This window comes from Simochromis diagramma, unplaced genomic scaffold (assembly GCF_900408965.1).
Source record: "Simochromis diagramma unplaced genomic scaffold, fSimDia1.1 OVJJ01000630.1, whole genome shotgun sequence".
Lineage (NCBI taxonomy): Eukaryota > Metazoa > Chordata > Actinopteri > Cichliformes > Cichlidae > Simochromis > Simochromis diagramma.
Genome location: NW_024386927.1, coordinates 1681588 through 1709384, shown reverse-complemented (window position 1 = coordinate 1709384; position 27797 = coordinate 1681588). Strand labels below are relative to the sequence as shown.

At 40.9% G+C, this 27797-nt stretch overlaps 1 protein-coding gene and 2 long non-coding RNA genes across 4 annotated transcripts; 2 read left to right on the top strand and 1 right to left on the bottom strand.

The window, feature by feature from the left end:
- LOC120736671 lies at positions 1 to 3837 on the bottom strand. Of its 2 annotated transcripts, XR_005696574.1 has the most exons (4): positions 1420 to 3837; positions 1104 to 1242; positions 766 to 907; positions 1 to 676 (listed from the first exon to the last, which is right to left on the bottom strand). It is a non-coding gene; the product is annotated as an uncharacterized LOC120736671 (long non-coding RNA). The 2 variants fall into 2 exon arrangements; XR_005696573.1 differs by having other exon boundaries at positions 1104 to 3837.
- Positions 3249 to 27597, top strand: LOC120736672. The gene is made up of 3 exons (XR_005696575.1): positions 3249 to 3261; positions 4107 to 4111; positions 26783 to 27597. It is a non-coding gene; the product is annotated as an uncharacterized LOC120736672 (long non-coding RNA).
- On the top strand, positions 16111 to 26634 carry LOC120736668 (tissue factor-like). The gene is made up of 7 exons (XM_040036925.1): positions 16111 to 16292; positions 17524 to 17644; positions 22603 to 22692; positions 23514 to 23605; positions 23918 to 24096; positions 24616 to 24781; positions 26358 to 26634. Exons 1-7 carry the CDS (start codon positions 16226 to 16228, stop codon positions 26492 to 26494), a joined length of 852 nt encoding a protein of 283 aa, XP_039892859.1. The 5' UTR covers positions 16111 to 16225; the 3' UTR covers positions 26495 to 26634.
- Positions 27598 to 27797: the final 200 nt, after the last annotated feature.

Sequence of the window (27797 nt, the reverse complement as noted above, 5' to 3'; positions counted from 1 at the left end):
TTAAAGTCAAAAATCCAAATCTTTAGTCAAAAACAGGCAGTGGTTACAAACAGAAAGATAAGCAATCCATTAAACAGTCTACAGGGTCAAACATACAGAGAATTCAAACAGCAGTAAAAAATAACCAGACACTGAAAAACTTAACACGGTGATGTGGGAACAAAGAGACGCAGCTGTTTACAAGCTCAGTTACAAAGGAGAAAAACTGTTAAAGGCAGCACGCAAACAGAGCAGAACACAGAAAGAGTAGAGATTACAAAATGAATATGGAAATTACTTCAAACTTACTGAGGGCAAGGGTTACCTGGACTACTTGAATATTTGATAAAGTCACTGAGTCAACAATTGAGTGTGGCTGGTAAAGATGAAAACACATACAGAATGTAAACTGTCTGAGTTTGGTGAACTTTGTTAGTAACAACGCCAAAAAACAAGACAAAACACACAAACATACTAATGATTCATAAATAATTAAAAAGCATTTAAACATTCTGTTCATGAATTTTTACAGTCTTAGTTCTGCTCATTTTCATCTTCATAATCATACTTGACACAGGGAGGTCCTGAGGTGGGCGGGGCTGTCTCTGGTGGTGTAACTATGAATGGCAAGAACAGCATCTGGCACATGCTGGTGCAACATCACAGCACACTGGCATGGTTTCCTTTCCAGCTGACACTTCAAGATTGAAGGGAACAAGAAGAAATAGTGATATGGCGTGTGTTTAGAGTGACCGCATGATGGTTACTGTAGCTCACTATACTTACCAACAGCAGAAGCAGACAGACCAAGAAAAATCAGATGCTGAATGTTGCAGGAACACACTCATCTGTGGTGATCACTGAGGCCTGCCATGTTCTTTTGTTGAAGTTGGCTGGTTGGACAGCCTGACAGTGATATCCTGCCCATCTGTGGAAGTTTGAAAACACACATGCAATGGCTTGTCTGAATTATGGTCAAAGTTGGATGTTAAGTTTTGTCTTAAAAACTTTTGTGTATTTGAAAGTACTAGAATTTAAGGCTAAAATGGCTCAGATTGTTTGTCTCTAAGAGTATCTCATTTGAAAGTGGAGATAAGTTTATCCACTGATCCGCGTCGCTTTACCTGGATGTTTTCTTTGAAGCTGGATGAAGACTGCTCTCTCTCTCAGTCCTGTTCTAGCTTTGCAGACCAGTTCGCTCTGGGGTTACAGTCATCACCTGCAGCAGGAGACTGGAAATTCTCCATGTTCAGAAAAACACTCCTAAAGTGACCAACAAATAAATATTATTAAAGATTTACACACTTCATTAGACAGTGAAAACATCTGCATCTCATTCCACTTTCCATTCCTACTCTAAACATCAGCCGACAAAAATCACAGTAAAATGTAAAGAACACACTACGTACAACATGAGAGGCCATAAATTCTACAACTCACAACTATTTCTTTTCTAGCTGTGGATGGTTTATCTTCTGCCTCTTGTGAGAGATCAGATCTTCATTTTCTCTGCTTTGTCTAACCTCTACAGAGCCTCTGCATCTGTACGCATAGAAGATGTGGAATATACATTTGATGACACAGCACAGGACTTGTGCCCTCTGGTAGTTCTTCTGAGGAAACACCACAGTCTCTCACACCGTCACCATCTGTGAGCACAGGCTGCTGCTCTGCCAAATGTAGAAAATCACACACAGAAGTGAAGAGTATTGCTACTATTAAACATTAGAGCTTCTTTGTGATGTGTGTGAGTGAGAGGGAGATATGTACTGTATAATACTGAAGATGCAAGGAGTAGTTTAAATACCTGGAGTCAACCGTAAAAGGCAACGGGCACCCGATTCACATGTTATCAGTCCATACAATGGGCATTATTAGCAGAAATCAGCCCCATAGATATGGGCCAGTAGGGGCCTTCTACACCTAGTTTGTTCAGAAGGTTGTTATCATCCATTCAGATGGGGGATCACTAACAGGAGGATGGGAAGACTCCCTAGATTCTGGTGGATATGGCAGTGTTTACAGGTAAGACCATTGCAATGGAGAGCATTTATAGGGACTATAATAAGTCAGCGAGTGTCAGTAATGTTAATGTGGTTACCAGGAGTGTTATTATCACGTGCTTTACCGTCTTTATGGTGCTGGCTTAAAGTTTCGGTGTATAGGTTACTCATACTGACTCAGGGTCAGTGTAAAATAAAATTCTACCTGTCTGAACAAAATCTGGCTCCTTTAATCAGCCGGACAGATCATCAACAAACCTCAGGATGCAGCTTTAATGACCCTCTTAACTGCTGCTGGAGCATTAGTTAGAAACTTCATGACATCAAAAGTCACATCAAACATCATGCAAACACTGTCTGGGAAATACTGTACAAACATTTGCTGTCCTTGACTTTATACAATGCCTGTCTGTCTGTGCTGAACCTTTTCTAATCAGGTTGGAGTCAGGCTGGATCAGCTGAATGTGTTATGTGTAAATATCAGTATTTTTTATTTAGGTGTGGGAAAAATACTCAAGTCTCATTTAGAATTGTTAAAATGAAGGTGGTGAGGAGATGTATGACCAAAGGTACCATACTCAATTCAAAATACTGGACTAAAGTAGACTAAAAATGAACTGCAGGTTCCTGAGAAGTGGACCGTGGGCACAGGGACACATGGTCATACATATAGTTGCAGCCAGCTTGCAGTCGTTTTAAACAGACTTGCTACTCTAATGTCTGTCTCACTGTAAGTCCTGCCACAGACTGGAACCCATTGTGACCCTGAATTGAATGGGCAGAAGAAAACGAATGGTTTTTTAAAAATTGTTCTAGAAATCCGAGCTGTCGGTGTGTCCTTGGATTTTGTGCTGTTAATATTAGAGCTAGCAATCTTTCTCACAGAATCCCTACAATAAGCTATTTCCCCTGAGATTACACCAATATTTACCTGGAGGCCATGACAAACGAGCTGGGTACATGAAAGATGTAAATCAAACCGCATCTTAACTCCTCACAGTTAAGGAACACATTCATATTTAACTGAAAGATAAATCAATAATTTTCCGTATATTTGTGATCAATATTTGATTACTGATTCCAAAATGGCCTTTATGGAAATCCTGTTTGGGTTTTTTCATTTTACGTCTCTTTTCAGTTTGCCAGGGCAGCTCTCCACAGTCACTGTCCACATGGGTCAGAAGCACTCTGCTAACATCAGCAGCAACATCTAATATCAACCCAGACAGCATTTTCCAGGTGCCTGCTCGAGTTTTTGGTTTTTGTCTGTGACTGGAGAGTTAGATTTTCCTGAGGGGTTTTGCAGCTCTCTGTGCTGGAGGAACAGCTTCACACTAAGTCAGTTTTCAGAAATCTGTCTTAGTGTTTCTTTCTCTGTAAAATACCTTGAAGTTGTGTATGTTTAAGTGACTCCATGAATGCAGCCTATGCCTCATACGATGTAAAATGTATAAATATTGCTTGTTTTCTGGAAAATGGCCATGTTATTTTACAGGGAAGGAGACACAGATTGCATTTTAAGTAAGTTTAAGTATGTGGTGGGGCGTGGTCTGCGGTGCCATGCGAGCGCAACTGCACGGCATCTGCAATCATGCCCCCCATGTTAAAACATGGAGAATCAGGGTTTGGGTGAGAGTTGCAAGTAGTTTTGTGGTGTGATGTGCGGCTGACAGCCGAGAGCTGCAGCCAGAATAAATCAAATGGATCCAACACCGAATCTGTGGTCCCGGCGTGTCTCAGTTACACCACAAAGTACACCATCAGTAACTTCACAGCAATTCAAAAGCATTAAATGTTTTGGTGTTAGTAGTCTTCTTGCAAAAGTAGAGTTAAATTTACTCTAAGTAGAGTCACAATCTTTTAATGTAACTCCGAGGTGTAAAATGATAGTAGTTAAAATCGAGTGTTAAAAATGAGTGTTTCTCTGTCAAATCTGAAGGTGTTACAATGGAAACATTAACTCTTGACCTCTTAACTCCGAACTCCTACAGGGGCTATAACACTAATAGAGTAAATTCACAGACTCCGCCCACAGCACCATAGGCTCCTATCGAAGCTGAAGTGAAGCCGTTTCAGAACAATTTGCTCTACATATTTCTGAGTTGTTTGCCCTGCTTGGTTCAGTCAGAGTTAACGCACCAACTCTCCAAGAAGAGTTAAATTAACTCTCTCTGGTGTGGACCCATATAGACACTTTAATAGAGTTGAAATCAAATCTGACCGTGGTAATTTGGACATGCGGGATTTGCTGTGTTAAAATACTTTGTAAGCAATTTACATGAATAATTAATTTTAATTTTAAGTATTTAAACTTACTTAAAATGTAATCTTTGTCTCCTTCCCTGTAAAATACTTGGAAGTAAGAAAAGAAAAAGTGACTTCATGATACAGACTGCGCCTCGAAAAGTATTAAGACAGAAGTTTTACAGAGATGTTTTCTTTTTAAAAATATTATATTATATTATATTATATTATATTATATTATATTATATTATATTATATTATATTATATTATATTATATTATAAAGCAGTCTACCTTACCAGTATGGATCTGAGCTTTAACAGTGAGAAAGTTTTACTATTAGTAAATGTGTTGAGGTAGTAATGTGAAAACCACCACATGATGTTATAGTGGCCAGAGGGGCCGATGGCGCGATATGGCAGCCTGGCTTCTGTCAGTCTGCCCCAGGGCAGCTGTGGCTACAACTGTAGCTGCCTCCACCAGTGTGTGAATGTGAGAGTGAATGAATAGTGGCATTGTAAAGCGCTTTGGGTGCCTTGAAAAGCGCTATATAAATCCAATCCATTATTATTATTATTATTATTATTATTATTATTATTATTATTATTATTATTATTATTATTATAGTGCAAGCCAACCAATCTGAAAGACACCATTTTTTGGCATAACTGAATGAATGTTGTAAAACATAATAAAACAATGTACTTATAAATGTAAATATACTTATGTAGTGCCTTTCTACTCAAGTTAAACACTGAACAAATCTCATTCATCCAATGATACTTTGATATGTGGATCACAGGAGCCAGGAATCAGTCTATTGCACTTCCAGTTTGTAGACAACTGAGCCACAGCTGCCTCACAGTGCCATCTACTTCATCCAATGTAACATGGTCCATCAGGTCCAGATGGTTTGCTCGTGGACAGCAGTATTGGAGAGGAAGAGGGAAGAAAAGACATGTCTATGGAATTGTTTTTCTGTCAAAAGTTGTGCGTAGGAAAATTCATAATTGGAGCAAATAATTTCATTTCACACGCGCAGGTATTCAGTGCTACTCATACAATTAAATTCCTTCTGCATAAATTCAACAACTGCAGCCATGTACCTCTCGAATAGGATCATCTTCTTCTGTGATGATCAGCTGTCCTTGATAACCCTCAAAACTATCAGGTTTTGAGGGTTATCAAGCGGGACTGTTGATATATCAAGGTGGAAAGGGGTTCTCCTCTAATCAGCCTTCTGGATTCAACCAGTACCAAAACTGCCTTCATCACCTTCTTTCATTATGAATTCTACCCAGTAGTCATTGCTACCTTCCGCAAATTAAGAAAATTAGTAAAGATTCGAGTTCAAGATTACCTATAAGCTTTATGAGCTGTCAGCCATTATCTCCAGCGTCAAAAATCCCAGCATGCTTCACTGTCAGAGTCAGCCTGTGCTACCTGATTCAAGGTTCCCCTCACTCTTCCATGAAGTTCTCTCTTCATCTACAATTTGTTCTTATCTCTTCTTCTGCCATTCCATTTGCATTTTTGCCAGCATGCTTCAGTGAATGAAAAAATCTTCAACCTTTGTAACCCACAGTCATTACTACTTCTTGGAGAGGCCGTCCTTGGATATCTAAGAGCTGCCACCAGTCCCTCCGAGGCCTTCCTAAAACCACAGCCTCCATTCATGCTATCGTCATCTACAATTATCTACACTGTCAAACCTAAATGAGGATATGTTTCCAGCCAGTCAAATATCTTTTGTGATTAAAAAAAACCCAAAAGCCCTCATATTGAGGATCAGGAAAGGAAATCTAGCAACTATAACTTGGCCAAAAAAGAGACAGAAGTCTAGATGCTGGTGGCGGTGAAGATGGAGATTGAAGTGTGAATGGAGCTCTGGCTGTGGTGTCTATGAGATGGATGTGTAGATGGGGAGGAGGTGGTTTACACAAAAGATCATAGCAAAGCAACAAGGACAGAGAACACAGATTTAAATCATGCAAATTCTCTTGCCTTCTATCTCTCAATCTTGTGTACCTCCACAGGCAGCTGGCCAAGGCTTTGACTCATGGCTTGGCAGTTTCCAAGGCCTCGGGTATGGACAGCTTGCTGTACTTCTTAGGCACCTTCTTCATTGCAGCTCCTTTCTGGAGCTCCGATAGTTGGCTAACCTCCTTCTGTGCTACCTTGATTTTAACCTCTAGCCTCCTTCCCAATGGAGGGTACTGCTCCTTGTGGCTGTTCAACTTGTAGCCAAGCATCTCACTGATCAGCGCTGCCGTGGTGCAGATCAGCTTGTTAGTCTCAAGCAAACAGGGACCACTGTTACCTTCACCCTCCACATCGCCTCGAAATCTTCTCTGAGCCCTTGGTACTTCTCAAACTTCTCGTGTTCCTTCTTCCTGATGTTGCTGTCATCCGGAACCGCTACAACGATCACTATGGCCGTCTTCTTCTGTTTGTTCACCACCACTATGTCCGGTTGGTTAGCCACCACCATTTTGTCCGTCTGTATCTGGAAGTCCCACAGGATCTTAGCTCGGTCATTCTCCACCACCCTTGGGGGCGTCTCCCATTTTGACCTCGGGACTTTCAGGCCGTATTTGGCACAGATGTTCCTGTACACTATGCCGGCCACTTGGTTATGGCGTTCCATGTATGCCCTGCCTGCTAGCATCTTGCACCCTGCTGTTATGTGCTGGATTGTCTCAGGGGCAGCTTTACACAGCCTGCACCTGGGGTCTTGCCTGGTGTGATAGACCCCAGCTTCTATGGATCTTGTGCTCACAGCTTGTTCCTGTGCTGCCATGATTAGTGCCTCTGTGCTGTCTTTCAGTCCAGCTTTGTGCAGCCACTGGTAGGATTTCTGGATATCAGCCACCTCCTCTATCTGCCGGTGGTGCATACCGTGCAGGGGCCTGTCCTTCCATGATGGTTCCTCCTCTTTCTTGGGTTTCTGCTGCCGGAGGTATTCACTGAGCACACAGTTGGTTGGGGCCATCTTCCTGGATGTTCGTGGACTGTGGTACTGACACTCACTAGTCCCTGGCCTCCTTCCTTCCACTTAGCCTTGCTTGGCAGTTTCCAAGGCCTCAGGTATGGACAGCTTGCTGTACTTCTTAGGCACCTTCTTTGTCGCACCTTTCTCCAGCTCCGATAGTTATCTAACCTCCCTCTGTGCCAACTTGATCTTGGCCTCTAGTCTCCTTCTCAATGGAGGGTATTGCTCTATGTGGCTCTTCAACTTGTAGCATCTTACTGATCACTGCTGCCATGGTGTAGACCAGCTTGTTAGTAGGGTGGGTTTTGATTATCGATTTATCGATTAAAATCGATTCTAGCTTGGATAACGTGATATCGATTCATTAAAATTCATTAAACGCCAGAATCTCAGTTTAAACCTCACAAAATTTCGACAACCACCAAACGGCTAAAACAGTAAATGAGAGCACGTACACGGTTTCTGCACAGGGACGTAAACACAAAGCGCGGACCCGACGCATCAGAATCAGTAAGCTGTCGCCTTTCTCATGGACATGACGTCGGGGCGACAGCTCACTGATTTTTAATGCGTCGGTGGATCCACTCTTTGTGTTTATGTCTTTTTTTGCGCTGATTCTGAAGCTGCAGGTTTTATCCCTCTCCAAACAGTATTGACTGAACCATCAACAAAAGAAGCCAAACGACGCTTCACATTTCGCTTCACGTAAACATCGTCATGAATTCCCTCTGACTTTTGCTGTTCTGCTTCGTTGCTTACAGCGCTGTCTGCCACAGTTTGTTTTGTTTTTTTACTGACTTCCAAAAAGAAAGTCTCATTTCTGCTGGTCAATACTGAACAAATGTAAACTTTTTAAAATTATGCAAAATTGCAAAACGCTTAGCTCTGTAACTTTGCTCTGCTTCACTTCAGCAGCATCAGGTAACGTTCATATGATGATTCATGGTTTTCTTTCGTTTTTGTTCTATTGCACAATATTTTGAAGGTTATCTGCTATAAAAAGCCAGGCCACGAAAATGTCCATGTTGTTCTGTGTTTTATCCTCAGTTACTTTGACACAAAGGCATCTGCTGTGATGCTCACACCTTTGATAAAGGCTCACAAGTGTCAGCTGTCTTTTTATAGATATAAAAATATGTATAAATGTTTAGAATTATAGTCAAAGGAGCTTGCAAAGAAAAGCGTCTGGACTTCTTTAAGTTGCAACTTAAAGAAGTCCAGACACTTTTCTTTGCAAGCTCCTTTGACTACGATGACCTGGATGACTGAGAACCTTCACAGACATACTGTTTAGAATTATAATATTTCTGACTGTCTGAGGCAAAATTTCCCAAATTCAAATCGAATCGAATCGAATCGTGGATTGAATCGATTCGGGACCTTGTGAACTGGAATCGAATCGATTCTAGAAATCAGTGATGATACTCAGCCCCACTTGTTAGTCTCGGTAATGGTGGCGGTAGGTATTGTCCGTAGAGCCACATTCACATCATCTAGTAGATCCTCAGAGGATTTATATGAACAATTGTGTTTAAGGTACCCTATCTTGGGTGTGGATGATGATATCACCCCCCTGACCTGATGACTGCCCCTTGCCATAGCATTTGAGTTGTACCTCATTGAGCTCCACTTGTGATAGCAGATGCGTCTTCTAAATGGTGGAACACTGAGTTACTAGTTGTTTTGCAGTTAGTCTAGAAGTTGGGCATCACAGGTTCCATGTTTCCATAGCTTCCATGTCCTCTTCATGTAACCCCTTCCACTGAGATGATCCTAGCAGCGCCCTTGCACAAAGCCCTGCTTCGCCCAATAAAAGTTGCACAAACTAGCACCACTAGCGAACAATGGACTGTGAGATCAGTTTCTTGATCAACAACATGCAACTTGTCATAACCATTGATCAAAAACCACTGATCAGAGACCATTGATCAATGACCATGAGTGCCATTCACAGAGAGTTGGGGAATAGCTACAATCACAGTATTGTAAGATGGTGACAGATGTAAGGCAAGGCAAGGCAAGTTTATTTGTATAGCACAATTCAACAACAAGGTGATTCAAAGTGCTTTACAGAGACATTAGAAACAAGAACAAATAAAAAGCATGATTTAAAATTGATTAAAACAAGCAAATAAACTAACTAATTAACAAACAAACAAACAAACAAACAAACAAAACAGTATATAAAATCAAAACAGATAAAATCAGAACAATAGATAAAATCAGTAGTTAAATGTAAGTTTTGAAATTTAAGCTTAAAAGTGTGGATTTGGTGCTTTATTCAAATGCAGCTGAGAACAGGTGAGTCTTCAACCTGGATTTAAATAAACTGAGTGTTTCAGCTGATCTGAGGCTTTCTGGGAGTTTGTTCCAGATATAAGGAGCATAGAAGCTGAATGCAGCTTCTCCGTGTCTGGTTCTGACTCTGGGAACTGATAAAAGACCAGATCCAGATGACCCGAGGGATCTGGAAGGTTCATACTGGGTCAGGAGGTCACTGATGTATTTTGGTCCTAAACCATTCAGAGCTTTATAGACCAGCATTAGAACTTTAAAGTCTATCCTCTGACGGACAGGCAGCCAGTGTAAAGACCTCAGAGCTGGACTGATGTGGTCCACTTTTTTGGTCTTAGTGAGGACTCGAGCAGCAGAGTTCTGAATGAGCTGTAGTTGTCTGACTGATTTTTAGGTAGACCGGTAAAGATGCTGTTACAGTAATCAAGCCTGCTAAAGATGAATGCATGGACTAGTTTTTCCAGGTCCTGTTGAGACATCAGATCTTTTATCCTTGAAATATTCTTGAGGTGATAGTAAGCTGACTTTGTTATTGTCTTAATGTGTTTTTCTAAGTTTAGGTCTGCATCCATCACTACACCCAAATTTCTCGCCTGGTTTGTGGTTTTTAGATGTATAGACTGAAGTTCTCTGGTGACCTGTAACCGTTTTTCTTTGGCGCCAAAGACTATTACCTCAGTTTTGTTTTTGTTTAGCTGGAGAAAATTGTGGCACAACCAGTCATTGATTTCCTCAATGCATTTACCAAGAGCCTGTACAGGGCCTCGGTCTCCTGGTGACATTGTGATATATATTTGTGTGTCATCTGCATAGCTATGATAGTTTATTTTGTTGTTCTTTATAATCTGTGCCAGTGGGAGCATGTAGATGTTAAACAGAAGGGGTCCCAAGATGGAACCTTGGGGAACTCCACATGTGATACTTGTCTGCTCAGATGTGAAGTTACCTATTGATACAAAGTATTTCCTGTTTTCTAAGTATGTTTTGAACCAGTTTAGTACAGTTCCTGAAAGACCTGCCCAGTTCTCCAGTCGTTTGAGTAATATGTTGTGGTCAACTGTATCAAATGCTGCACTGAGATCCAGTAAAACTAGGACTGACATTTTTCCACTGTCTGTATTCAGACATATGTCATTAAACACTTTGGTCAGAGCAGTTTCAGTGCTGTGGTTCTGTCTAAAACCTGACTGGAAGGCATCGTAGCAGTTATTCTGTTTTAGAAGTAACTGAGCTGTTGAGAAACTGCTTTTTCAATGATCTTACTTAAAAATGGGAGATTTGAGATCGGCCTGTAGTTGTTCATTTGTGTCTTGTCAAGATTGTCCTTTTTCAGTATAGGTTTGATTACAGCAGTTTTTAGTGATTCTGGAAACACACCTGATAATAAAGAAAAGTTGACGATCTGTAACAGGTCTGACTCCAAAGTCTTTGAGACCTTTTTGAAAAAACTTGTTGGCAGGACATCTAAACAGCAGGAGGAGGAGTTCAGTTTACCTAAGATGTCCTCCAGGTCTTTGCTGTTAATAGGTTGAAACTGTTTCATGGTGTTTAAACAGTTTTTTGGTGGACACAGTACATATCCTGGATCTGCTGTTGATGTACCAATTGCTTGTCTAATTTTTTGGATTTTTTCTGTGAAGAATTTGGCAAAGTCATTGCAGGCCATGGTCGACGTTCAGCTGCCACTGGCACAGGAGGGTTTGTTAGCCTGTCAACTGTAGAAAATAAGACCCGAGCATTATGGCTGTTTTTAGTGATGATGTCAGAGAAGTAGGACCTCCTTGCATTCCTCAGTTGTAAATTATAATTGTGAAGTTTCTCTTTATAAATGTCATAATGAACCTGGAGGTTTGTTTTTCTCCATCTGCGCTCAGCTTTCCTACACTCTCTTTTTTCATTTTTCACCAGTGTGGAGTTTCTCCATGGAGACTTTTTCCTTCCAGAGATAACCTTCACCTTAATGGGAGCAATAGTGTCCATTACATTTAACATGTTAGCACTGAAGCTATTGACGAGCTCATTGACTGACCCTCTGGACAGGTCAGGTGTTAATGGGAAGACCTGGTTAAAAATTGCACTACTGTGTTCAGTTATACACCGTTTTGTGATCACTGTTGTTGATATATTTGTGTGGGCTGAGATTTTACTTTCAAAGAAAACACAGTAATGATCAGACAGGCCCACATCAGACACAGTAACCTTTGAAATGCTCAGGCCTTTACCCTTAGCCTCCCTCCTCAAATTAAAGGTGGCCTTTCCCTTTTCATGTAAATGGCCTCCTTGACTTCCTGCTCAAACCAGCGTTCCTCCCGGTCCAGGATGTGCATATCCTCATCACTGAAAGAGTGGCCACTGACCTGTAGGTCAGGTGGGTGTGAGTGACCCAGGGTCCTTGAGCAGTGTGGACTCTCATTATTATTGTTATTATTATTATTATTTGTATTTTTGCTGCACTGTGCTGCCATTCTGTGTTCCACATTTGTATGTATACGCAGGCATGTGTGCGTGTGTGTCTGCAGGTGTGGCTGTTTCCTGTAGGCTGGGTGACAGGCACCCGTAGGCCTGGTGGGTGTGGCCCTGCAGGAGAGCTGGCCACACCTGAAGACCACGCCACTCACCTGCTGCTGATGAGGCTCGTCGGGGGAGCGAAGACTCCATGAGGAGCGTGGAAACAGGAGGGCACCGAGCACAGGGAGTGCAAAGACACTGATTTCTGGGAGAAGACACGACACGGAAGTCAAGGGAGCACATGTGGATTTATTGTCCTTTTCTGCACTGTAAATAAACTGTTCACTGCACAGAGTCCAGCGTTTGGGTCCTTCCCCACTTCCCCACGGTCTGCCTCGCTGACCGTGACAGGATTTTAAAATTTACAAACTATATTTACATTTAAAGTTATGAAATACGATTCATTAAACATGTTTGTGGTTGTTACAGTAAAAATAACTTTTTCTACTTGGATTTTATGTTTTTTGTCTGATTTTAGATCAGTTGTGTTAATACTGTAGTCAAAATGAAAACATGACTGTAAATTCAGACACGTGAGGTAGTGCTGAAAAGGATGATACTGTGGAGGTATGTAATAACGACAGGAGAGGTCTCAGTGTCTCACTCCAACTTTATTAACTGACTCTCAGAACTTCACATATAGTAAGCGCCAAAATCTCCACCCCAGCACTTCCCTTCAACTTGGGTGTGAGTGGAGCCACCTGGTGGTCCGCCACAATACGAAACAAGGCAAAGAAAATTGTTATTAAAGGTGAAATGTAGAGGAAACATCAGAAATAGTTAAAAATGGCCAATTATACCCTGGACCCCAGAGGGTTAAACAACTTTTTTAAGTAACACAATAGTTACTTTTCCTAGTAATTAATTACTTTTAGAATCTTGTAATTTAGTTATTAACTCAGTTACTTTTTTGAAGAAGAAGTAATTAGTATCTATAATTAATTACTTTTCCAAACAACTTGCCCAACACTGCTGGTTCTACTGTTGGTGAAGCAGCAGCAGCTAACATGCTGGTTAATTTGACACAGTCTCAGTGTTAAGCGATAAACTCATCACTGTGCTGTATTTATTGTCCCTTTTATTCAAAATTTTCCATTTTCCATAATTTAACGAGTACACGTGTTTTGAAAACAGAAAGACACCAGCTGGGATTTGAATGTTGCAGCTGACAGGCATTTTAGGACTGCGAGATCATAGCTGTGTGACTCCACACAGCAAAGCAGGAGGCCTGAATGTTCACTCTACGTAAAGCAGCCTGGTGTGAACTAACAGCACAGGCAGACATGTACACTGCTACGACGTGAGTCAGGTACTTGAGTGAGATGTGTCAGAGTGACCGGGTGAGTCATTAAATTTCCTTGTAACCTTGTGAACACCATGCTGACTCCTTCCGTGAAACTGGCATTCCTTACATGACTATCACTCATTAGATTTCAACATTCCAGCATAGGGAGGACGCTGCTGAAATATTACACTTTGTTAGTCAAGCCTTTCTGTCTTATGTCTACAAATTAAGTCTAAGGCACCACTTAAAGCTCTCGGGACAGCACTTGGCTGAGTACAGCACAGAAGGGATTAGTGGTGATTTTCAGAGTTTGCTTGGGTGGATGTTTATTATTCTAAAAAGAGAAGAACAGCATCAGTGCGACTACGCAGGCAGGCTTTGGAGACACTTTTCTACAGTAGTTTTCTGTTTACAAAATCTGCATCGAATAGACTGAGAGCTCACTGTATGTTGTGGGCTGTAGAGCCCACCAGAGACAGTGTTGCTGTGTTTACCAAAGTATTCCTTCGTTTAACAATGTACGTATGTATGTAGAGGTTTTGCTCTGTCTGATAGTTTGTTTGGGGTTTTCGGCCTCTTCGTCTTCGCTGGGCCTCATTGAGAATTAAAAGCCTTAAAAGTTACCAGATGCAAATTCCAGAGTTGGAATCAACTGCATATGTTTTGTTTGCTTTATTTGTTATGAAGTCATGAGGAAGCAGGCCTCACCACACCAGGAAAATACTTTCCAGTTAATGGTGCATTTTAGCCTCTGAAAATGGAGAACTGCGCATAGAAATGGTTTTCATTCTTTAAAGGTTAATGCAATACTTTTGTGAAACCCTTCATTTACTGTTAAACTGCACTTAAAAAAGGAAAAATAACTACTTTTGGACCTGTCACTATGTTTACTTGATGTAAACACTGACTTGGTTGTTGAGCAGTGAATTTTACAAGACTGGCTGCACCATCACACTGATTTCGTGTTGCATGTATGCGCTGGTGTTGGTGCTGCAGTGATCAGAAACATGTGTCTGGGCTCTCATTGTTTACAGCAATGCTTTGTTTATTAACCAGTGCTGAGAAGAAGCAAAGCAGATGCTCCGACACTTTAACGCAGGAAATCCTAGAAGAAACGACACACGCTTTACCACGTAAAGCTGTTTCCAGTATTTAATCCACATCATCATCGTTTCCTTGACAAAGTGAAATGCACAAAACAATCCTGGAGTAAAACTAACCAAAAAAGACAAATACTTTGTACGCGTGTGGGTTTTTGGAGTAAGTGTGTGTTCCTGCGTACATGTGGAGGAGGGTCCAACGTTTGTCACTCTGGTGCTTACGTGATACCAGAAGGTTTCATGGAAATGACTGCGACTGCTGAACTTTTCCCACATAGTTGCTGGCTCCCAGTGAGGCTTTTAGATGATCTGAAATAGGTGAAATCATGGGAAGCATGAATTCCCACAAGCATATAAAAGAGCTGACTGTTTTCTTCACAGCCACATTCCTTGGCATTTTTCCCTGCTCTGCTCACCCAAGGGATTAATGGATGGAGAGCAAAGGGAAGGTAGAGTCTGTAAAAGTTCTCATAAATGTCTTGTTTTTTGTTGCATTTGTACAACCAACATTAGAACAACAAAGTGATATATCTTTAGTTTTTAACAAACTAAAAGCCTCAGTTTCTTCCTCACGGTTACTTCAATAGCTTAGTTTCCCCCAAGTTTCCGAAAATATTAAATAATTCATGTTTTTATAGATGAAATATCATCAAATGATAACCATGCATTTATATGCACTTAAATATGCTGACATTTTGTCAGACTTACAGCTGCCAGTCATATTCCAAGATGAAGCTTTGTTGGAATTATAATATACATTATTAACATTTCTACCAAATGAACAATCTAGATTTCATGTTTCTTGGCAGGATCTCCTTCATCCTGCCAAGAAACCTTCTGTCCTGATGAATCAAGAGCTTTTTGAATGCCCAACACATAAATCTCACTGCAGTGGACTGAATCATGTGTACTTGCTGGTTCTTCACCTGTTCCATAGTGAGGAGAAGTATTTGCTGCTATGTTTGGACCCACTAATAACATCCAGTCATCCCTAACAGGTTTTTTCAAGCTCAAGTATACTGTAGCAAATGTTTTGGACCTGACTGTGAAATTGGAAGATGAGAAATTATTCTTACAACATTTCTAAACCTTTAATTTTGTTGGCAGTGACCTTTTCACTGACACAAACATGTGACTTTAAAATATGAACTGAGGCTCTGGGTGAGCTGCAGTGTATTTCATACATGTTTATGGAAATATTTCTTCACTGCTGAGAACTTTAAAAGTGTTTTGGGAAATGTTTCAAAATGACTGAGCAAAAATTGTAATAATGCATCCTATTTTGTACTGTGTGGTATTTGTATGCATTGCTGCTGAGTGAAACTAGAAAGAAACAAGTTTCCCGGCAACCTAGAAGTTAGTAAAACTGAACCACTCACACAAAGCCTATTAGTTGTCAAGGCAACAGGGCATCAAACTGCATGCACTCACAAAAACACCATTGAACAGACAGACCGTGGAGTGCAGGCGAATTCCTTTCCACAAAGAAGAACTTCATGATAAGACAGGTTAAACGTAAATATAAGCATTCTTTTGCAAAAGTTTGCATACTGCACGATCGCAGTCCAATTCCTGTAAACGTCGTAAAGGGGATGAATAAGAAGGAAAACAGTTCGGATTGAGCAAATTGTTTCAGAACATCTCCTCCCCCATTCCCCAATGTTGAGGCAAACATGTGGGAAGGATCAGCATACCCCACCCCATTACCCTTGTGTGTGCAGCTGAACGGAAGCGGCACCAATCCTTTTCAGCTCCTTCTGCTCTCTTCAGCTAACAGATCAGGACAGATCAGGACAGAGAAAGGACACGCTGGTACTAACATGGCAACTGTAAAAACTCTGCTTTGGCTGGGACTCTCTCTGTCTGCCTTCGGCATAACCACTGCAGGTAAAACACACAGCACATGATCGGCAGACAGACAGACAGACAGAGGCGACTGGTGTTAGACATTTTACCTAGACACCAGTGTCATGTCTCGTTTCAGTTTTAGCATATCACATATCAAAGTTTAGTCCTTACAACACAGCAGGCTCTACTTCATCTGATAGAGAACACAGACAGAAGAGTTAAGCATCTTACACAGGACTTAAAGTTTCATGCTTGGTATTATGATGCAGTAAAATGTCCAACAATTACAGATGTTCTGAAATATTGCAGAGAATCTGAAAGAAATTTAGAATATTTAGAAAATAGCAGTGGGATGGTCCCGTGGGTTTCTGGTCACATTTGAAAGAAAACTGCTTTTGCATTTTTATTCTTACTCTGATGGCATCTAGCTTTCCATCAAGTTTTGCTCTCACTGACTGCTTATGCAAAATTAAATATTGGTTGTTTGCTAATTTTCTTAAATTAAACAGTGACAAACTGAGCTTCGTCTGGTAGGAACACGTACCGTTGTGTAATAATGTGATATTCATCGCATCACCTCTCCTTCCTGTACTCTGAGATCCTCCTTCTCGCTTACTGTCATTATGCCATCTGCTCATCGGACCCCCTCTGGGCTTCAGAGCTTTGAACCGATTTGCCCCTCATCTTTAGCTCTCCCACCACCATGTTTGAAATATTGATTCTCTCTCAGTCTGAAAACTCTGTTGTACTGACTTTTAATTCTACGACATCTTCCAACTTTTATTTGATCCATACTGTGACTTGTAATTGAATTGCTTGTATCGTAAACTTGAGTGTTTTGAAAGGCGTCTGTGAATAAAATGTATTAGTAATGGAGTACTCATTAACCATTCCATGAGGGTATCTACGGTGCACAGATGTGGGGATTTTCTAAATAAGCTGAACTAAACAAAATCTTCCACTACAGTTTTTAACAGATATATTCGCTTTATGATTTTATAAAATGTATAACTTTCTGTTATGTAAAACTCTCATTTTTGACCTGTGCCCACCTTTGCTGACTCGCAGACTTTAATTTGGTTCTGATTACGAGTATGAAGATGTTGAGAGAGTTGTCATCATTTTCTCCAGCTTAAATAAATGGTTTATTAAGATCCTTCATTCAATTCAGTTATTGTAAAATAAAAACAAACACAAAAACCCAAAGAAAACAGGAAGCAGGAGTCATGGAAAACTGGAAAATACTGACGATGTTTTATTTTATTCACAGATGTGAACTCAGTCCCCAGAGCACAAGACGTCCACTGGGTGTCTCTGGACTTCACCACACATCTTCGCTGGAGTGTGACGTCCTCTGACTACACATACACTGTCAGGTTCAGGTTCTCTGGGTGAGTCTCACACACACACACACACACAGACACACACACACACACACACACACACACACACACACACACACACACACACACACACACACACACACACACACACACACACACACACATTTTGAACCTCAAAGATGCCTTTAAACTCGTGGGTATTTTGAGGCTCTTCCTCCTCAGTTTGTGGAGGAAGTAGAGTTGTTGTTGGGCTTAAACGACCAGTGAGGCTGTTTTCTTTGACCAAGAGAGACCTTCTGAGATGTGCACACCCAGGAACTTGGTGCTGCTTGCCCTCTCCACAGCAGCACCATTGATGGTTAGTGGAGCATACATGGTGTGAGCTCTCCTGAAGTCTACGATGATCTCCTTAGTCTTCTCCACATTCAGGGAAACCACTATTAACTCCTTTAGTAACTTAACGCCTGTAGTAGGTCTCATCGTTGTCGCTGATGTGACCTACCACAGTTGTGTTGTCTGCAAATTAGATGAAGAGGCTGTGTGATGATGTGCAGTCGTGGGTCAGCAGAGTGAAGAGAAGTGGGCTCAACACATCCTTGGGGAGCAGTGTTGGGAAGGTTACTTTTAAAATTCCACTACAGATTACAGAGTACATTGACCCAAAATGTAGTTTGTAATGTATTCTGTTAAGTTACTCAGTGTGATTATTTGATATATTCTCGTGCTATTTGTCCTACTGCTCTGTGATTTATTACTATTACTGAACGTCTTTTAACAGCTGTTAGAATGTATGAACACATCACTCCAGTTTCAGCAGATGTACACTGGCTCCCTGTAAAATATCGTGTTGATTTTAAGATTACTTACTTTTAAAGTTTTAAATAATATGGCGCCTAGTTATTTAAACAAACTCCTCAACATGTATGACCCCAAAAGAGCACTGAGATCATCTAGCCAGATGCTCTTAGCACAACCGAGGGCTCGTTTGAGATCGGGCCTTCGCAGTAGCGCCCAGACTCTGGAAGAATCTGCCAGAGGAGATTCGTACTGTAGAGTCTATTCAGTCTTTTAAATTGCGTCTTAAAACTCACGTCTTTACTTTGGCTTTTAATTTGGTTCAGTATGAGTACCATCAGGCCTGTTTTATGTTTGTATTGTTAATTCACTGTCTTCTTGTTTATCTGTGTTTCTCTGTTGTTTTCTCTTGTTTTTAGCCGATTGTGAAGCACTTCGGTCAACCCAGTTTAAATGTGCTACACAAATACATTTTGAATTTAAATTTGAAGGCTACTCGCCACCGAGCTACCATTGTTAGCTGAGGTTAGTTCATAGACTGCAGACTGTTAGACTTGATGGACAGCATTAACAACCTGCTAGCTGCAAGTGATCACGAGCAGTTCTGAAAGTAACACCAACTAGATTTCTAAATCTTAATATAAAATGAGCAACAGTAGGGGGGACATTAGGTGAGGCTGCACTTTTTGCAGTGATCTTGTATAGAAAATTATTTCTTTATTAGTAATATGTTTTCTTTCTGTCTTCTTTCAGAGCTGCACGTGATTATTTGCAGCTAGCAGGTTGTAATGCAGCCTTCATTAATAGTAATAAATCACACAGCAATAGTACATCGAAGACACTGAAGTGTTTCTTTAGGTTGGAGTCTTTGACGCTGAGAGCAGCATGGTTGCTGGATGTATTCCATTACCCGTATTCAGCGTTTGTATGCTGGAGGTGTTGCTGCTGACCCGTACTGCCTGCTGTCTTCCTGTCAGGAAATCCAGAAACCAGTTACAGAGCGATGTGCTGATCCCCAGCTGATCCAGTTCACGTCTGAGCTCCTGTGGAATGATCTTGTTGAATGTTGAACTGAAGTCTATGAACAGCATTCTGATACATGAGTCTCTCGTGTCCAGGTGTGTGAGGGCTGAGTGAAGGGCAGTTGAAAATGCATTATCGGTCAAGCAGTTTGACGGGTATACGAACTGAAATGGATCCAGATGTTTTTTGGTTTCCCACAGTGTGTAAATCACGGCAATCCTCCTGGCACAACAGTGTACACCACGGCTATAAAGTTAGTTGGGCCAGATTTTAAAACCAAGGAATATATCTGGGCCAGATATTGTTTAGCAGCCAGTAAGCAGCAGATCACAATAAGTTTCAAACCAACACAAATGTATTGAAAAAAAGTTGTTTATTATTTTTTCCCTTTTAAATCTTGTGACATTTCACACATGCACACGAAAAAACATATAAATGAGCTATAGCTGAAGAGAGCCTGCGCTAGTAGCAATACTTTTTTTTATTCACATTTGAAATAAAAAAATAAAAACTATTTGGACAATTCCCTTTCAAAATAAAGTTCATACTTATGTGACCCAGACACATCTTAAAGTGCATTTAACAGAATTTAAAAAGAACAATCAATCCTATCAAAGCTATCAGTGCACAAACCCATAGCAGTAACACATATGAATACAACATTTACTGCTGCACACTGAGGGAATGCAGGTTTGTTTTAAATCAACAGTACACAAGTCTACAGTAACCTGACATCTGTTTCTGAACAAGAGCGGCAACGTTTGGCCCTTCTGTTAAAACACTAAATGGGTCTCTGGCAAAACTCATCACCTTTGTGCGTAGAGCAAGTCCATCCAATCGACCAGAAAACTTCTCTTTCAACCTCGCAGTGAAATCAGTCATCACATCCATGACTTGTGCCGCAGATGAGATGCTTTTGCAGAGCCCTGGAAAATGCAGCAACCGGCCTGTGCTCAAGTCGGTGGTGAAAGGTTCAGCTTGGCTTGGAGTGCACGCATCTGTTCCACAAGCTCAGTGTCAGTTTTGCCTCTGCCTTGTAGTCCCACATTGAGGTCATTCATGTTTTGAATATGTCGCTCAGAAAGCAGACACTGGCCATGAAGCTGTTGTCCTCATGCAATTCAAATGTGTTTCTGCTTTTTTTTGCCTGCTGTTGCAGAGGAAAGTTGTGATCTCCTCTTTGAGATCACAGAAATGCTCCAGTGCACTGCCTTTGGACAGCCACCTGACATCATTGTGCAATAACAGGTCATGGTGCTCAGCAGACATTTCTGAGAGCAGCATGTGGAATAAGCAGTGCTGGAGGCTTCATGTTGAGCGAATAAAATTAATTGTAGCCATCACACTGTCCATTGTTGTTTTGAGCTCCGTGCTTAGTTTTGCGCACAACACCATCTGCTGCACATTGCAATAAAGGTTTGAGGTGCAACAGCCAAACCACTCACTTTTCCTGCCATGGATGAAGCCCCATCTGTCACAAGGGTTGGCTGTGGGTCATCTACTCATCGGAAGGGTGGTTGTTCGATCCCAGGCTCCTCCAGTCTACATACCAAATATCCTTGGGCAAGATATTAACCCCATGTCGCCCTCCGATGCATCCATCAGAGTGATAGAAGCACTAAAACCTTAGATAAAGTGCTTGTGTGAATGGGTATGACTGGGTGAGTGCATAAGTTTTGTAAAGCGCTTTGAGTGCTCAGTGAGAGTGGAAAAGCGCTATATAAGAACCAGCCCATTTGTACAAGCATACAGACATGCTTCATATCCAGACCACTGTCCTCAACAAAAGCTGAAATCTTCTCAAAGATTATCTCGCCAGTTGTGTGGTTTATTTGTTTTACTCTGCGTTTCTGCCGCAGGCAGGGCCCGTTGGGTTGCTTCTGGGCCTGTGGCCCTTTGAACAGGTTTGGTGTACACTATATTACTCTGTTTGAGCTGTGGGACCAGATCTTTGGGGCGGACCAATTGTTGGCACAGTATGTTTTGGGGTTTGAAAGCCATAGAGCCACTTGCAGCCCACGTCACCCCTACTTCTGGCCCATATATTGACATGAAGAAATATAACGCAATTTGGCTCATGAAGTTACTTTTTTGTTAGGGAGGATTTGTTTGTTGTTCAGTGCAAAGTTAAACTAAGTTCTTTAAAATGCAAAAAATTATTTAATATGAAAGCAATATGAGCAGAGAGTACAAACGTACGTCTGCATTTTTATTTTGTTAAATATGAACAAAATTATAGAAGAATAGAATAGATCTTTATTGTCACTGTTACAAGAACAATGAAACACATTTTGGTGTAGATTTGCATTCAGATTCTTTTAGTATAGGAGAAGAAGATAAAATAGATTTTAGTGCAATGTAAGGAGCAAATGATAGCAGAAGTGCTGCCACGTCTCCTGGCCAGAGAGAGAGTACCAGTGTGTTTATTTGGTAGTTCAATGAAAGGCTTCGGTTAGTTAAGAGTGAGGGGAAAACATTTGCAGTTTTACCTTGTTATACAATATTTGAAATTTAAAAAAAAAATAAAAATTGGAAATATTTGCTAGTGTTTTCTTGTTTGTTTGAGTTTTTTTGTACTACTTGAACACTAAAGTGGCCCTCCAATGAGATGACAGTGCCAGCAGTGGCCCACAGCACATTTAAGTTTGAGAGAAAATGCGTCTCAGCCGTTCCAATACTCCTGACACATGTGGGGCAGCTAACGGTTTCCGCTTAGGCAGCAGTTGTCCCGTGGATTACCTGGTCAATTCTTTACGAGCCTCCCAGCTTTGGTCCTAAATTGACACAACACTATGTTAGTTTCTAATGAACATCTTTAACAAGATCATACAACTCATGGGGTTCAATGGGAAGTCAAGGTGGCAAGGGAGAGCCAGAGAGCCCCATGAGCTGGGAAGACTAAATATTTCAAGTGTCCTGCATCTGTCATCGAGGAAGAACACCTAGAACCTAAAGAAAGAGTTCACACCTACAGGCAGACAGTCACAGTGATAGAGTGATTCAAATAAATAACTGATTAACCTTGATGTATTGCTTGCATATATCATGACTATGTGTACAGGAGGAAATATTTGCTTGCCAAAAAACAACACAATCCAGACATGTCAAGCTGAACATTTCAATTGAGTTTTAAAAACTGTTTTCATAAGCGCATGTCAGAATGACAGTAACTGCCGTGTGACTTGCAGTGAAGATGCTAACTGGGAAGAAAGTCCTAATTGTATCCAAATATCAGCATCAGAATGTGACCTGACTCAGTCCCTCAAGGCCTCGGATAGGTAAGAACACTTCCATCACCCTTAAACACATCTGGTAGGTTTACATCGAGCTTACTCTATAGTTTTACTTTTGATTTTTTTCTTATTGTCAGCAATATTAGTGCTCTGTCATTTTACTCAAGAAAAGTTATATGTACACTACCAGTCAAACGTTTGGACACACCTTCTCATTTAATTGTTTTTCTTTATCTTTACTTTACAAATTGAAGACATTAAATCATATGAAGCAACATATATGGAATTATGTAGCAAGAAAAAAAACATTGATAAATACCTTTTGCTTTGTTGACAGAGCTGCAAACCCTCGGCCTTCTCTCGGTGAGCTTCATGATGTAGTCACCTGAAATGGTTTCGCTTGACTTGTCGGGAGTAATTTGTGGAATTTCTTGCCGTTTCTATGGGATTGGGTCCATCAGTTGTGTTGTGCAGAAATCAGGTTGGCAGAATGAGGTCAACAAGTTCTCATCATCTCCTCCTTCAAGCCTGTTGGAAAACCATTTCAGGTGACGACCTTACGAAGCTCATCGACAGAATGACAAGCGTGTGCGAAGCAGTAATCAAGGCAAAGGGCGGCTACTTTGAAGAATTTAAAATACATTTTTTGAGTTGTTTCACACTTTGTTGTTTACTACATAACTCTATATGTGTTCATTCATAGTTTTGATGCCTTCAGTGAGAATCTACAATGTAAATAGTCATGAAAATAAAGAAAAATGACTAAATGAGAAGGTGTGTCCAAACGTTTGACTCGTAATGTGTTATATAAGTGCAGATGAATGTGCCTCCAAAGCATATGTATTCTTTGTGTCCCTATTTCACAGGGCCTACTTTGCTGATGTTCAAACAGAAATCATGGACATGGACTATGAACTCCCTCACACTCAATCTTCCAGGTTCAATCCCTATAGAGACAGTAGGTTATATATGACACACACACACACACACACACACACACCCTTAGCCTTCACAGCTTAATGTCAACCAAAGCCTGGACCTGATCAGGTTATCCATGCATCCTGATCCCTGTTGTGGCTGAGCCCATAATGTCAAGGCTACCATACCTGCACCAATCAGGCATTCTGCATAATGTTTAGTAGCGCACCCATCCACTCAAAAACTCACTCACTCTAGTAATGATGTTGTAAACTAACTGAACTGACTTTTAGTGCATGAATAAACCTTTGCAGGCAGTCTCAGCATAACTGTTGGTTGGTCCTGTCCCCAGGTAACATCAGTGCTGTGAGTTTCACTGTGGCGCCATTGGATGACAGAAGAGTAATAGTGAACATCACTGATCCTTTAACCTCCATGTATGATCGTGGGAAGCAGCTCAGCATCAGAGACATTTTCAAAAAAGATCTTAATTATAAGATCCGCTACTACAAGTCTGGAAGCACAGGAAAGGTAATCTGCTGTTAACGCTAAAAGTGAAATGAGCTGCAAATTATGTTGTTAAACTGAAAAAATTACACCTTTTTCATGTAATTCTGTTAGTGCTCCACGTTAGGCTTGCTCACACGAAAAATATGGGCTAGCAATGGGCCTTACTATGGGTCCCTCTCTGCTTAGTGTGGTCAGCCCATTCTATAGGCACCCACACAGTGGTTAGTTAGTTAGTTAGTTAGTTAGTAACAAGTTCATCTGGGCCTTTAGATTTAGGGCCTATGGCTAGTTTCATTCAACACTGGTCAGTATTACCAATGTAATTGGACATCTTCTAAAAATCCAGAACTGCAGCTCTAAGAATATGAAATAAAGAACAACAATGTGGCATTTGTGTGTGTAGGCTAGCTGTTTTCTGCTGGGCCTGGTCTTACGATCAGTCAAATGAAGACTTGACCCAAACATCCAAATGTCTGCTTGGTTAGTTGGTTAAATGTTTACAGATGAATGACAGTAATCTGTCCTGCTGTTACCCCTTAGAGAGATGAGATATCAAACTCAAGTATGAAAGTGATACCGGGGCTGGATAAAGGAGAGAGTTACTGCTTCATGGTGGCAACGTTCATCAAATCCAGACCCAAAGCCACTCAGCAGGGATCCTGGAGCATGCAGCAGTGCACAAAAAGTTCCCAGGACATCCTGCAAGGTACACATATTCTACATGCAACTCTGTAAACTATTTCAGCTTTGGTGAATACATACTGAAATTTGTTATTAGTTGTTTCAATTGCAGCTTCTTCCTCTTTAAGTACTCAAGACCAGAGTAATAAACAACCAGTGTATATCAGCATTAGAGGGAGAGTGCTGCCCTCTGCTGGAAATTAAGACACCTTAATTTGGTATTTTGTCAGATTTGATTTGATTCCATTGGCTTCATAGTATCGTGGTTAACACTTGGAGCCTTATGTGAAAAATCAACAGCTCACGATTAGGAGGAGGCACACCCAGCCTCAGTGGGTCATAAGCTAGTGTACTCCGAGTGCTGTATAAATAGGAGGGCACTGAACATCTGTGCCAAATATGTGGAGTCATCCACTGTGACAACTTTCTCAGACATAAGGGACTGGCTGACAGGATGTGATTTACAGTTTTTTACAGACGCTAGGACACATGTCTCAATACTTAGGTCACGTTTGCAAAACTCCTCACACAGTGAGCACAACAGAAGTCTATGTGGGCTAAACTGAGGACCAGTTATCATTGTTTTGGCACAAAATGCATTCAATGACTACATCTCTCAAATTTCATGAATTATTTTCTCACTCAGACACAACAACTGCCAAAAATCTTTGTATGTACAGGACATTTTGCATGTGCTTACATACTGTTGTCAAAACTGTTAAACTTATGGCCAAAACAATAACACAATGCAAAACCTAAAAAGACAGCAAAATGCAACAGCAATATTTTATTGAAACATATTTTAAATCTAAAAATGCAGTTTAACCAGCCACAGCTGATTCTCATTGTAGATGAACATCTACACAGCTGTTACTCCTTCAATTTTTCAACTCCTTCAATTCTGGCAGCCAGAAGATTCTTTCCTAGGTGTGTTGCCCTAGATGACATAAGATGTGATGTGGATGAGAACCTGTGGCCAAATGGAGGAGACCGAGTAGATTAGCATTACTATTGTATGTGTATCAGTGGATGGTGTGTATACAAATTCTTGTGTTTTGGGATTACTTAGTGCAAAAAAATAGAAATACATAAACAAATATTAACGAATTCTGCATGATGCCTGATTCATTCCAGTAACATATATTGAAATTATAAACAGAGATGTGTCCTTGTTTTACACAAGAAAACACTGTGTAATGCTACATGTTGTTAGTGTGTTTTAGGTCATTGTTTTGTGGGTGACAAAGTGTGTTTGTCGGCTGTCAACCTTTGCTAGTGTTCTGGAAGAATGAGTTTATTTGAGACCTGAATGAAGTGTTTTGGTAGTTGTAGTGCATTTTGAATGTGAAATGAACTGCTTTGCCAAGCTGAAGGTCAGTTAGGAGGGTTGTGTGAAGAGTTTTGCAAAAGTGACCTAAGTATTGAGAAATGTGTCCTAGCGTCTGTAAAAAACTGTAATGATCTCCCCCTCTCTCTCTCTCTCTCTCTGTGTGTGTGTGTGTGTGTGTGTGTGTGTGTGTGAATGAGGCATGTTGTATAAAGCACTTTGAGTGCTCAGGTAGAACCAGTCTATTTAACAGTGACCCTCGTTCTTTCTGCAGATTTGAGTGTTGGAGCATGGGTTGGTGTAGGCTTCATCATGTTAACAGTCCTCATCGTCATCGTCACGGTGACCGTCCTCTGCTGTCGCCAGAGAAACAAAACTCTGCAAATGTCTCAGTCATCAGCACCAGTGTAAAGTGCTTGGGTTAAGTTTGCTCTCTGAAACCAAGTTTACACTGTATTATGGGTATTATTTCTGTATTTCATATTCAAGTTCTTTATTTAGTTGACACTGAAAGTGAAAGACTTCATCAAGAATTTGGTCTTTCACATTCACCAGTGTTTGTCCTTTCATTTGTGCGATCATCGGGTACATCAGGAAAACAGTAACCAAAACCAGTCTGCTACAGCAAAGTCGTGATTTGTGTCTAAATGGACTGGATTATTAGAATGTTCATGCCTGAAGTACGGCATCATTTATTAGCGTGTCTTCTGGCGGAAACCTGCGTCCAACCCATGCGTTTGCATGGAGCTCATTGGCTGTAGAGTAATTTCATTAAACAACATTTCTTTTTCTAAAGTAACGAAATATATCATTAAGTCACAATCACAGTTTATATGTAATCTTCATTTGTAAAAAATGTTTAAATGGTTCAAGATTATAGAAAAAGCAAACAGTTTGACAAATATTTTGGTAAATGTGCAGCAGTGGTGGGGTGGTTAGCACCTGGGTCCTGGGTTTAATCCAGCATCTGGCTGGAGCCTGTCCTTTCACGTCATGTCGGCGTGGTTCTCTCTGGGTACTCTGGCTTCCTCCCACAGTTAAAGACATGCAGTTATTGGGGTTAAGTTTGGTGATCTAAATTGCCCATACGTGTGAATAGTTGTCTGTCTCTCATTGTCTCCTTGCAAAACCTTACACCTTGGTTAGGCTCTTGCCCACTGTGACCCTGAAAATGGTTAAGTAGAAGAAGATGGACGAACAGCTGGTAATTAAAGCTGTGAAGTTCGTTTTGATGTCATATCTGCATCAGCTGATGTGCTGTTTTGTCAGGGGTTACTTAGGAAGACTTTCCAACATATTTGTGTGTCTGAGCCAAATCTTTTGCCTTTTCTTCTTTTTGACCCATTATGTTTCAAATTTGAATGTCCAGGTCTTATAATTCACCACTGGTGGTTAGTGAACACAGTGGATTATTTAGCAGCTATTTTCTCACAAGTGGGGGGAGACAAAAGGTCCATGGATTATTCTATTTGTATATAAATAGTGTTAAATAAAAGCTGAAGATTACTTTACTACTTTTATCTCATCTTGTTGTTTTCATCGATCATTCAGATCCCAAATGTAGCAGAAACATCAATTTCATACTTCTGCCAACAGCCACTGCTGGTGGGCCTTCCTGAATCCATTGTACTCATTTCCAGTAAACAAAGACTGGTCTTGGGCCCAGCTGGCCTGCCCCAGCACCAGGAATCCCGCGCTTCCTATGCTGGAGCCA

Coding starts and splice junctions, on each gene's coding strand:
- LOC120736668 (XM_040036925.1), top strand. CDS start 16,226: ATGGCAACTGTAAAAACTCTGCTTTGGCTGGGACTCTCTCTGTCTGCC. Junction 16,293..17,523: donor CTTCGGCATAACCACTGCAG/GTAAAACACACA, acceptor TTTTATTCACAG/ATGTGAACTCAGTCCCCAGA. Junction 17,645..22,602: donor GTCAGGTTCAGGTTCTCTGG/GTGAGTCTCACA, acceptor TGTGACTTGCAG/TGAAGATGCTAACTGGGAAG.